General features: G+C 38.9%; 1 protein-coding gene across 3 annotated transcripts in view; it reads right to left on the reverse strand.

The window, feature by feature from the left end:
• Positions 1–12,764, reverse strand: part of cadm1a (cell adhesion molecule 1a) — a 357,276-nt gene that overhangs the window by 33,231 nt on the left and 311,281 nt on the right. For all 3 annotated transcript variants that reach the window (XM_054626035.1, XM_054626033.1, XM_054626034.1), the window contains one exon: positions 5,950–6,039. In XM_054626035.1, the coding sequence (XP_054482010.1) occupies positions 5,950–6,039 (90 nt within the window). The remainder of the gene's footprint in view (positions 1–5,949; positions 6,040–12,764) is intronic.

Genomic DNA, 12,764 nt, shown 5'->3' on the forward strand with positions numbered 1-12,764 from the left:
TCTCCCTGACATTCACAGATATGATGCGGGCGCATCGGCTCCATTACTAGTTGCCACACTTCCCGTGAGCCCTTTGGTGACTCACTGTGACATGACATCCAGCTCAACATGCAGAGATAAATGCATGCCAATCATAATTGTATTGGCAGAAATGGATTAGGTGGAACCCCGTGGTGCTGAAAATGCCAACAGGCTGCCGGGTGTCCCCGCTGGCAGCTAGATTACTTTTTTTTGTTGGATCCACTTTCTCTAACCTGCCTTCCCTACTTCGCCTTTCGTTTGTGGTTTCCTACACATCCCAGAATGTTGCCGTCTCCAACAGAGCTCTGTTGATAGAGAAACGTGCAGCCTATCTCTTTTCTTCAACAAAAGATTTCTCCCTGTAACAACTGTTGAATGTTGGTAAAAAAAAAAAAAAGAAACGGCGAGAAACTCTATTTCTGAACCCTGATGAACTAACAGCATATGCTGACTGATCATTCTCGTTGTAAGCTGTTGATTACTTGTTTTTACTTTAAAATTTGGACTGAGGCAAAGTAAAATCCTTCAACAAGATACTGCGTAGGTGTTGATGAAATTTAGAATTAACATTCATGTCCACCTCGTAGAGTTGTGATGATCCTCTGACCTTTCAGAGTAACCTCATCAGGTAGAGTTTCTTTTAAATGTTTTGGTTTGGATCAAATACCAGCAAAACTAAAGACATTCCAATCAGCCTCTTAGTGTTTAGTACTAATAAGCAAATGTTAGCACGGCGAGCATGTTAGCATGCTGAAGTTAGAATTTAACTCAAAGCAGCGCTGTGCCTGAGAACCTATAGTATTAATGAAATAAATACAGTATGTATGCCATAGTCTATATGGAATATGGACGTAGTCTCATTGGCGTGACCCATATGTTTCTGATAAGCTGTTGTGAAGCTAACAACTATATTACAGTATACATCAGCAACTTGCTGATGTATACTGTATGTACAATTGAGCAGTTATTTTAACATATTTGAACACACTCCATGCAGTCTTGGAGCTGTACTGTACAATACATATGAGTATATGTGTAAATACAGAGTTAAATTCTCTTTACTGGTGCTACTTTTCAGATATTGTGTAGCTAGCTGATCACCTTCTGGCCCTTTTTTATGAGTTTCATCTCATTTTGCTCATAGTGGAGCACAGTTATACCTCTAAAAGACAATATGCCTCGACATTAAGAAGACGTTTGGGTCTCCAGACTAGTGTTTGCCATGATGCCGAGTGCTTATAATATCATTGATGCTCTCTTGGGGCTACATATCACATGATGGCACTTATTGTGTCGCTATTGACCTTAATCAAATTAGTTATGGCTGGCTGCTCCAATTTTAAAACAAGACAAGGAATCAAACTGAGCAAAGTGGGAACAATATCCAACATTATCTCTGTGTGTGTGTGTGCGGGGGTGTTTGTGTGTGTGTTGCAGTCCGGAGAATGTGATGTTGAGGCACATTGGATTCATAAAATTCTGAAGTCACTTCACCAGATGGTGTTTATGGGATTTAAGAACCACACAAAAGTAATAGATATTTGTTTACCTTCTCTTCCCTTGCCTGTGTTGTCGCTGTGGGGGTTAAATTAATTAGTTGTCAGCACCGCTTATGGTCTTTAATCAATTAAACGTAATGCTAGCCTGGCGATGATTGTTTTATTTGCACTAGGTACACATCGATTATCTTTTCTCTTCATTCAGGGTTTAGGTGGCATTGTTCGTTTGCCGATGTGTTGAATTAGGTAACGATTGGTCATATTGTGTTGATGAAGGAGAGAGAGCTGAGGTAATTAGATTGCTAGAATATTTTTAGGAGGATGAATGTTGAATCCCTACAAAAGACAGAAGTGTATTTCTACTTGTGAGCTTGTGTTTCACAAAAGATCTCTTTTTGGCCCTGACTACCACTAAAGCAATAGACTGCTGCCCCTGAAAAGAGTGTGCAGCATAAAATGTTGCTTTTCAATGAAAGTCTTTCCTCCACACTGACACAGAAATAGCAGGAAAACAGAATGCAGCAAAGCACACTAGAAAAGAGACAGAGTAAGACAGACCACACATTCAGTTCCTGAAAGATGACATAAAAAGAAATCAAGGGAGACTATGAATGGCAATTTATAATGTTTCCTAATTGTAGGAGTTGGTCTGCAAGATATCTCCAGTGAGAAATGTATTTAGTAGTAAAAATAGCAATTGCCATTTCCCCATGTCACTTGCAGAACCCTGCCAAGCACTTAAGAGCCATGTGTTGGTGTTTCTAATATATTTTTTTAAAGTGCTCTGTTCTGTCCCTCTAATGGGTTAGTGATAGAAGAAAAAAAATCTCAATCCCACTCTGCTAGATTCATTTGGTGTTGGGCGGCACGCTGTGGGTAAATTAAATCAACTGGCAGAGCGAATTATGGCCATATGAGTCTGCCGTCAATCTATATACACAGTTATAATGGAATGCCCCTGATAGTTGAAAGCAAAGAGAGGACATCTGGAAGAAAACTGTAAGTGGGTTGTTTTAACCTGAAAATATTGGCACTGAAGATGTGAGGTTTGCTTTATCAGGTGGAGCCCACACATCTCGATGCAAGTCATGTTCACTAGGCACTGAAATGACACGCCAACATACTGTAAAGTGATTTTCAGTATTTTCCGTTTTATCTTACTCTGTCATTAATGTGGTTGAAGAGTAGAAAGCAGAGTCGGGGCTAGAATTATCATGCACTTTTTAACAAAATCTTATGAAATTATATTGGTAACCGTTTTCTAAAACCTCCATATATAGTACATTATAAAAATAATTACAATGCTTTATAGTCTCCTCATAGCAATGTTTAATTATAGTTAAAAGGATTCATAAATATCATTAATTCATTAAAACACTATAAAGCATATTTTTAAGGGTTTACAAGGGCAAGTATCATAATACTTCATATTTGCTGGTCACTTACTGACATTTCTTCTTATAATCCATTATAAAATGCTCATTCTTGCTATAAATATTTATGAATATTTTTTAGTGTTTATAATTGGAATTATACCGCAATTTACACAGATTAGAACACATTATAAGTAAGTTTATATGCATTAAAGACATTGACATTATATTAAGTGTTACCAATATATTTAGTTAATCCGCTTTGCTAATTGAAGAAGTTAAAATGTGACAATGAAATGTGACATTGAAACAGTTGCCACTGTGCCTGCAAATGTTACTTACACTATAAAATAAATAATCTTTATCTAGTTTATTTGTGACTGTATTATTTTTTTAAAGTAAAAAATCATCTCACTTTTATTTATTGCCTAATTTACACATTTATTGCTCGTAACCTTAAGGAAATATTGCTATTATTATTTACCTATAAAGTAACTCTATTATTCTCAGCAAGCACATTAGCAATAATCAGCAAAGATCCAAGTGTTAATCAATCAGAATAGGGATAATCAGAACAGGCCTGTGCGGACTCCCGACTCCTTGATCCCGGGCAAAGGAGCTATCAATCAGCCTGCATAGATAGGTATTCTCTTTAATCCAATCAGATGGCATAATCAAGCACAATGCCTGTGATTTCTGCCAGCCTCGTGAGATTTGTTCCAATTGAGCGGTCTGTCAGAGAGGCTTTGATTGCATTTGGGGCTCAGGTTGATTTCTGAGTTGAGGCATAAAGTGATGTTTTCTATCTACACCCTTTGGAGATTTACACTCACAATAGCCCAGAGTCTGTTTCTGAAAGAGCAAGATAAAATTTGCCAATTTCAAAAGGGCCTAATTTTCAAGTGCTCATGTTTAGTTATTGTTCATCCCCAATGCTACCCTCCTTCAACAACCCACCTAGAGTATGATATATAATTTACTTTATGAATGAGCGATGTGTTTCATTAAAAAGGGCAATTCTTGTGGGTGCAGTGACTAAATGTTAAAGAACAATCATCAAACTCCTTGAATTACCATAGCTCATCCAGTATCCATGGTTCAAAGTGTACAACTTTCTATTTGTTTGCTTTAGCTTTTCCCACCATGCCATGTCAGGGGATACCACACTGCTATTTACAACCGTAATTATTGTATTTCTTGTGTGATGGAGAGGTTTGCAGTTTGATCGGGGAAAAATACAAACCTGTTGTAAAACCCTTTTGTGAAAGGATTTGGGGAACATAGCCACCAGTTTAAAAGGGGTGGACACTGTCAACAAAGCAACACAAGCTAGGCCTTGGCCTACTATTTGTCCTCTCCATCAAAAACACCCATACCCACCCACACACTCATTGGAAAAGAAGAAAAAAAATAAATGTGGGGGCACATCACTTTGTGCAGTGGAGCACTGTAATTACTCATAATTCGTGACTGCAATAGATGAGGTAGTTCTATAAAAGTCTATTTTTATTTGTCATGTTTCCATGTTTTAACCATTGATTTATAGAACATTTTATTAAAGAATCATAGTGAGCATGTCAATGGCAATGTTTGCAACCTTACAATAGGTAATGGGTATGATTTCCTTCAGAAACAATGTGTGGACTCACACAAAAGAAATCCCTCTCAATCATCGCTTACTGCCCACCAACATTGTGTGGCGGTGACCATGCCCTCTGCTTGTATTGTCTCTTTTCTTTTCATTTTGCTGTGCTTTGGACATTTCTAAGCATCAACTTCGATAAAAACGTAGCAGCTGCCATATTGTAAGTGTGGATCTAAGAGGAAGCTACAAAGATTGCACACACAGCATGGACATTTTTTTTTTTTTTTTTTTTTTATTTTTTTTTTAAAGCTAGGCGAAAAGCTTTGCATTTACCCACTGGGGAGCAGTGGGTAAATGCAGTAACCCTTTTTGAGCCTCATTGTGCCTCTGAAGAAACAGTAACAACATCTTACTGTGAAACTTGCTCATATGCTTTCTCTCCCAGAATAGGATGAGAACATTGATATCACTCTCATGTCTGGACTTGAAGATGCTGAGAGTGCAGCTAGAAGCTAAGGGTGCTAACAGCAGGGACAGTGCAAACTGATGGTGTTATCAGCTGTAAAGACAACCTTTCAGGATATACTATAATCTTTGAAGAACTGTTTACAAATGTGGGAATCAGAATGTCATCAGAATGAAGCTGGAGTCAGGACGTGGTTAGCTTAGCTTAGCATACAGTAAAGATTGGACAGGGGGAATCATCTGGCCTGTTTGCCGAAAGTTCAAACGCAAATATGAGAATTGTATTAACATTTTACTATTGTTTAAAAAAAAGAAATGCGAAGCCAACTTCCCAAAATGTTGAGCTATACATTACATTACATTACAGTCATTTAGCAGACGCTTTTATCCAAAGCGACTTACAGGAAGTGTATTCAACATAGGTATTCAAGAGAACTACTAGTCACCAGAAGTCATAAGTGCATCTCCTTTCTTAAAGAAGCATCTAAGAGCATAAACCAGAGCAAAAGTATAGTGCAGAGGCAAATTACTACGAAAACAATAATTGCAACAGACTAATACGAATACAATAAGTGTTACAAATATAGTGTATACAAAATAACAAGATCCACATAAAAGCACTTTTTTGGCTTTCTGCATCTTATAGTCTTCACCAGTGAATGGAAAGAAAGTGTAAACACATTATTTGAAACCCGGCCATTACTATCTTCATACTAGCGCTTACTGTATTTGAGAGTATACGATGTGTGAAAACATGTTGCCGCCTCAGCCATTACTTCTTACCTGTTAAATTATATAATTTGGATATAACTGTAAAAGCTTTGAAAAAATTGTAAACAACACAAAATGGGTGACCTTAACTCAACAATAAAATAAATATGAATAGGACTGCCACAGTGGCATGAAGATGAAGATATATGGAGTGATTCAAGGCCGTGTGGGGATAAGGGAGCACACACACATACGCACACAAAAATAAACAGCTTGTGTGAGGGTGATACTGTACCTTGATTGGCTTCAGGGTAGGAGATGGTGGTGGTGATGGTGGTGGTAGTGGTTGTGGCTGTGGTGGGTATAGGGGTAGTGGTGGGAGCATCTGGATGAGGGGACAAATACATCACAAACACAGGGGGGAAACAAATGAGTATAAAAGCCATGAAGATAAAGTAAAGTCACTGTGAAGCGATGCTATCTGGGTTTGATATATGACCAACAGCTCAATGTGTGTCACTGTGTGTGTGAGTTAAAGGCTGTCTGCAGACCTTTTGATTGATGGGAAATGGCAGTGCATTAAATACTGTACACACAAAGATGACACTGCAACACATCATCTGGTCTCACACCGACTGAGCTGATCAAAGATCTCGTTGGGAGCTCCGCTCTTTTATGTCTACTTATGGGCTACACACCATGACATGAAATACCGACAATGCTTGCGAGCACATGGTTGTTAGAAGTGATTAAATGTCTAATGAGTAACACATGCTGGTGTTGTACTTATGCTGTCATTGTTATGCAGCGAGCTGTCTTGACAAACAAACGTGTCTGTGCATTCTTAATATCTCCAAGGAGATCCAAGAACAAAGTTGGTGAGGATACTGGCAACTAATAAAGCAAAATTTGATGTAAAAACTCAAACATGATGAAACAATAAATGGCAGTGCACAAAAAAACAGAGGGAGGGAAATAATACACATACAAAACAAATGACAAATATAGAATTACCACCTAGCAGTTGTATGCCTCTGTCAACCGGTCAAGTAGTCAACATCCATGTCTGTCCAAAATGCGATCCCTTCAACATTTTATGCTATGATACATTTGCATGAAATTGCCACAATTTGCATTTGAATTCTTGAGTTACGTCCAAAAAACATGTTTTGTGAGGTAATGGTGACCTTTGACCACCAAATTTAAATCAATTCAACCTTGAAGGCAAGCTGACGTTTTGCAAAATCTGAAGATATTGCATCCACAAGAAATGAGCCGACATGAGGTCACAGTGACCTTGTACCTTGACCTTTGACCTAAAAAATCTAACCAGTTCTTTCTTGATTCTAGGTGGATGTTTGTACCAAATTTGAAGAAATTCCCTCCAGGCATCCCCTAGATATCACGTCCACAAGAATGGACCGGACGGACGGACGGACAAACATAAACACAAAGCCTCTGGCCACGGCTGTCGCCTGCACCGAGGCATGAAAATAAATGAACATCATCAGGCAGGGTTGTTGCGTACACAAACTTTGACCAGAGAGCATTTTTCCTCCCACAGCTTTTCCTTTTTTTACTTCATTATCCAGGTTAGACTCCCCACCCTGACAATGACCGGGGGGAGATATCAAAAGTGACATTTTCCTTGTTGAAGTGGCGGTGCTGCACTGATATGAAGCCGCTGGCAGTGCTGCTCGGTAAAAGACCTCCCATGCTGCTCTGATTGCCTGGGTATGGACTGAACAAGGTTTTAGGGTTATTGAAATGTGCTGAAAAAACCCCCCGTCCCTGGCTGTTGATAAGGAGGAAGGCTAGTCCACACGTTAATGAAATACTGCATTATAAAAAGGTGACGAGAGGAGAAGGGTATGGAGGGAGTAGGGGGAGGAGATGGACGTCCAGGAGACAGAAGAGGTGTGGTTTTCAGCCGTTACAAGCAGTGTGCAATGTCACGTTATGTTACGTGATCGTGCAAGGTAGGACTTTGCATCAGTTACGTTGCAGTTTTAATGGACGAACACAATGGAGGCGATAGGACAGAGCAAGCTGCAGCTGTAATGCTTATTTCTTGCAGGTGGGAAAAATTCACAAACTGCAGTTGCTATTACTATCCCTGAAAATAAAAAAAATAAATCAAACTACCATGAATAACAGGCAGGCCAACTGCCAATGGCTGTGTAATAAGTAATTTGGCATGCAGTCGAGAGGGCGCTTCAACATTTCCCAAAAACTCTCTGGCGCACTTGTCGCTAATTTGCCGTTGGTTAAGCTACCGCGTGCCAAAAGTGGCACTTGTGCTGGAATTTGCCTACCGCTGGGTTACAGTATGTCACAAGATGAAAGGCCTTTGTTTGTTTTAATTTCTAACCAATTCTACATAGAAGCTCCTTCCACTATGACATCACGGCGCATTGTAAATGCAATACATCCCGAAGTCACATTAAAGAGATAATAGAAGTAACCTTGCTCTTTGTAGAGCAGGATGTCTTCCGTAAAGGTACAGAGGTTGTTTATCATTGAAAAGTAGTCTTCCCTGAGGGCAGAAGTTGGTACTTCACAAACCCCTTCACAATTTTAGAAAATCATCTATTTCATGCACTTTAAGAAAAATGCATTAAGTAATTCAAATAACAGGCAGAGAGGTCTATGTAGTCCCTCAGAACTCCGCCTGAAGCACATTTTTAAATGCTAATGAAGGCCTTCAGGTGATCAGGATCAGTATTCAAACTCTGTTGCTGTGTGGTATATTTTTTTAATCTACCAACAATTCCATTTTTTAAGTCAACCTTGATAATACAAAGGGCTGTACACACACAAATGTGCAGACAAAGGCAGGGAGAAATGATCCATTGGGAAGTCGGCTGGCAGATGAGGCTTGAGCTGATGAGTTTCACACATGCTTGAGAGCCACAACTCCAGCTCTGGGGTGGTGCTGTCTAATTGGTTTTTATCCCATTATGAACTGTGAGGGTCCAGCAGATGTTTGGGATCATCAGTGTCAGCATCTCATTAAAAACTAAGCAGGAACAAAAAAGATAAATAACGATTAAAAGAAAAACTATCTGAACGTACACTATATTTCTCTTTTTTTTGTGACTAGCTGGTGCAATGTATCAGAGAACACTGGAGCTTATTGACTTTCAAATGTGACAGGCAGAATGTGTTTTCTTCCCGCTGAGTCACCGGCCCTTGTTTACTGATGAGGCTGATGAATCTGTGTTTCTGGTCTGAATGAATGGAGCAGGACCGCAGGAAACTCCGAGACGTAGCCTGACAGGAATCATTCCTGCTAAAGCCGGTGAGTTAAAGAACTCCATGTGAGCACAGGTACTCCATATCTGCACAGTGCCAGTAATCACACCAAACAATATGAAACCTGAAAGAATACCTCCAGCACAGAAAAAAATTATGATACATGGGAAGAAGTGAGGCGTAGTAAAGTAAGGTATGTTAATGTAATAGCGTAGTGAAGTATTATACAGAATAGTATAGTATAGTAAATTATAGTGAATAATAGTATAGTATAGTATGGTATAGTGCGGTGCAGTAAAGCCTCATCCATAAATTGTGATAAGAGTGAATTTGTGCATAAACGTTCCTGACAATTTTTAATCTGATAATTTCTACATCACCTTATATTATCTTCAATAATAAACCAGCCATTTCAAAGACACATACGTTTACAGTTATACACATGTTAAATATTTAATAAATGAATCCAAATACATGTATTTCATTATTTTCATTTCCTCTCATCATTTAAACAAACAGAACGTTCACTAGCCTTTCTAAGCCTAAGTAGAGTCCAAATATTAGAACAACACAAACATTCAGGCTCCCTCATGTGGCCTAAAAGTGTACTGCAGATAGAAATGTTAAATATAAAACTATGGAAGAAATTCTGCAATTTTAGATGGCGACCCTAATAAAATATGGTGCGACCCACCGATGGGTCCCCACCTAGTCTTTGGGAATGAGAGTATAGTATAGTATAGAATAATATAGAATAGTATAGTATAGTATTTATACATGCTTGTTAAAAATAACATATTTTGTTAAAAAAAATTATATTTAGTATATAACAGAAACAAATTAATGGGGATAGGCAGAGATACACCCCATAAGAGCAGATAGTGTCCATCAATTTTAATCGTACAGTAAAGTCAGAATTATGTTTGCACTGAGTTTTAAGGAGAAAAACCACCAGAGATTTTGCAAGCTGTTTTTCCAAAATATATGACTTGGTCTAGGTTACGAAAATAACTGTTTTTTTTGTTGTTGTTCTTTTTTTTACCAGAGGCCAACATACATGTTTTCCCTTTATAGGTGTCTGAGGTACACTTTTGCTCCTTTGCTTATAAAGTAATGTACATTTGAGGTGTTCAAATTAGGATTGCGGCATTGCTTGAAGCTTAGCAGAAAAAGCAGCTATGCAAATTACCATCTGCCATACAGTTTTAGGTTAAACTTGGGAGCCATAAAAGTAGGACATTTTGCATAATTCACATAGTGAAGTAAATTGGCAGAAATTGATATCTTATCCCAATTGCTATCATAACTCAGATCTTGTTTTCCCAAAATTGAAATGTGACATGATTGTTTAATTGTTAATAATTTGATAAATTGAAACAGAGGAAAAAAAAGGCTAGAGCATTAGAGATCCAATAAACTCTGCTAGAAGCTACCATGTGAAATGCTGTGTCCTCATCAGAAAGTATTTTTCTATCCTTTTGCTTTCATGTTTCCCTGCTTCATTCAGTTTTTTGACCTGCTACACCTTTTAACTGTATTATTGATTTGCTGCTTAGTGCATCTTAGCCCTGCCAGGGTTATCTATATTTTATCTTTCACAAGGTTTCTTCAAATGTTTCCAGTGTTTTGTTTGAGTACGTTTTTTCGTTGGCCCCTTCATGAGGTGTTCTTGGCCCCTGAATAATCCCAAATAGTTAAGACCTGACAACTGCTGTGAATAGAGGCTTTACATATACACTTGACATTGAATCAAAGTGACATTCTTGAATGCCAACGTTGTGAAAGGGCCTATTACGTGTTTGTCTTAGAACTCTTGCTTTCCAGAGAGAAGTTAACAAGACCTAAAAAGTAAAAAATATAACAAAATAACTTTTCATTCAACTACTTCAACGTGAATGTTGGTTTATTGTATTGGTTCTTTCAAAGTAAGTTGATGTTGGGCCTCATTTTACATCTCCGATCTTAAATGGTGCTACAATGGGTGATTGAAGAAGGCCACCATAATGGCCTGACATATTCTTTCCATTTGGTGCTCGGGAGTTATAATAAATTGATACATGGCAGAGAAATCCAAGTGTTTTATATTCATGGGAGACGAACAGAACTCAAAACTAAACTTCCTTGCAAATTTTGTTTGGAGGTGATGAATTACATTATTATTTTTTTTTCCTCATAGCATTTTACACCAGCAATTTCACATCCACTCAAGTGCAATTTCAGCAAACTAAGAGCGCTTGTAGCCTGAATAGGATGTTTTGGGACACTTTGCACCTCTGGAAGAAAATGTTGGAAGCCACTTAAAAAGCTAACAGTGACTTGTAGAGAAAATCCCATGTGCTTTAATGGAGAAGAAGTGTAAAGTAAGTAGTAAGACGTCTGAGTGCAACAGGGTCACAAAACACGCGGTTGGTGTGCAATAAAGCCAGTGCTGGTGAAGGAGCACGGGGAAGGAGAACTCAGTTATTTGGTAAGCGGCAGCCTGTAAACAACTTAAAACCCCTCGGCGCTGGGTCTCACTCGACTGCGAGAGGAAAACCCTGATGGTTGTGTTTTCTTACCCCGTGAAGTAAGAGCGGCAGAGAGAGTTAGAGCAGTACAGACTGCATTCTTTTCGCTGTTAACATTGTTAGTGTCAGCCAGTCTCACGGTGCTCTCCATCACTTAGGGTCACAATACTCTGGAACCAGATGCATTAGAAGAGATGCTGGCCATAGCTGCATTTGTTCTGGCTGTCAAGCAGGAGGAGTGGTGGCGGTGGAGGCGCCATGTGGACTTTATCATTAAATTACACAGCTCTAACTTACAGCTTGGGATCCTGGGCTTATGTTGTGGCTCATTTTTTACTTTTTAATAAAGAAAAGTTCATCTTAACATAAGAGACTTGGAAAACATTCATTTCAAGATGGCTTTTGGGGCATTGTGGTGCATTAAATCTAAACTCAGTACATTTTGTCTGTTTTAGGGATTTGACCGTTATTAGAGTCTTCCCCTATCTACTTGCCGCATTTGAACTAGATGTATCTTTCTGAAACAGCCTGGAGGTATGGTGGTTAACTTTTTAGGATTAAAATAAGTGTTTTTTGGTCACTCGTTCTACTCAATACTTTATGGAATGTTGCTGTAATACAAATAGTAGCTCCACCAGCACTATAACTAAAATACTCATATGTGTTACTATGGTTGCAAAAATATCTAATATAAATGTAGATGATGTTACTGTAAGGCCGCTTCTGCAGCTGCTTCACTTCCAGTGGAGTCAATGAGCAGAAATACGGACAGGGCCACTCTTATATACTGTCATCAGGTTTCAAGCACTCTGTTGCTACTTGGCTTTAACAAGTGAATCTTCTGCTTTTACCGTCGCAACATTGCTGTGGTAACGCTGCACCAATCTCGACAATTTAAACAAGTGAAATATGTAGATTGCTTCGATGCAGATCCGGAGATCGCTTTGTTAACGGTTCAGAATTAGCTGGTGGACAGTGTGTCTACATACATGCCCCTTCTCCAAACTTCTGTTTTGGTACAACTACAGAGGTGTTTGCATGATGCTGGTTGTGCGGAAAGTGGTGTGTGTCTCTGTGGTGGAGGTGGTGGGGGGTCTGAATACAGGGGAGTCAGCTTCTGACAGCGGAGCCACAACATCCCGTCTTCCCATTAGCAAGGCGAAGGTTCGGAATGATTTGCTGTTGAATTACAGTCGACATTAGTGGTGTGTGAGCCACGGACACATCAAAGTCATCAAAAGACTAGCTCTAAAAGGATGGAGGCCTTCTGTGGTTTTAATGGCTGCTGTTTTTTTGTTTTTTTTTAGCGCAAGGCTTTTAGTTGCCCACATGTTGCATTAACGTGTTT

Source organism: Anoplopoma fimbria, chromosome 24, assembly GCF_027596085.1.
Source record: "Anoplopoma fimbria isolate UVic2021 breed Golden Eagle Sablefish chromosome 24, Afim_UVic_2022, whole genome shotgun sequence".
Taxonomy (NCBI): domain Eukaryota; kingdom Metazoa; phylum Chordata; class Actinopteri; order Perciformes; family Anoplopomatidae; genus Anoplopoma; species Anoplopoma fimbria.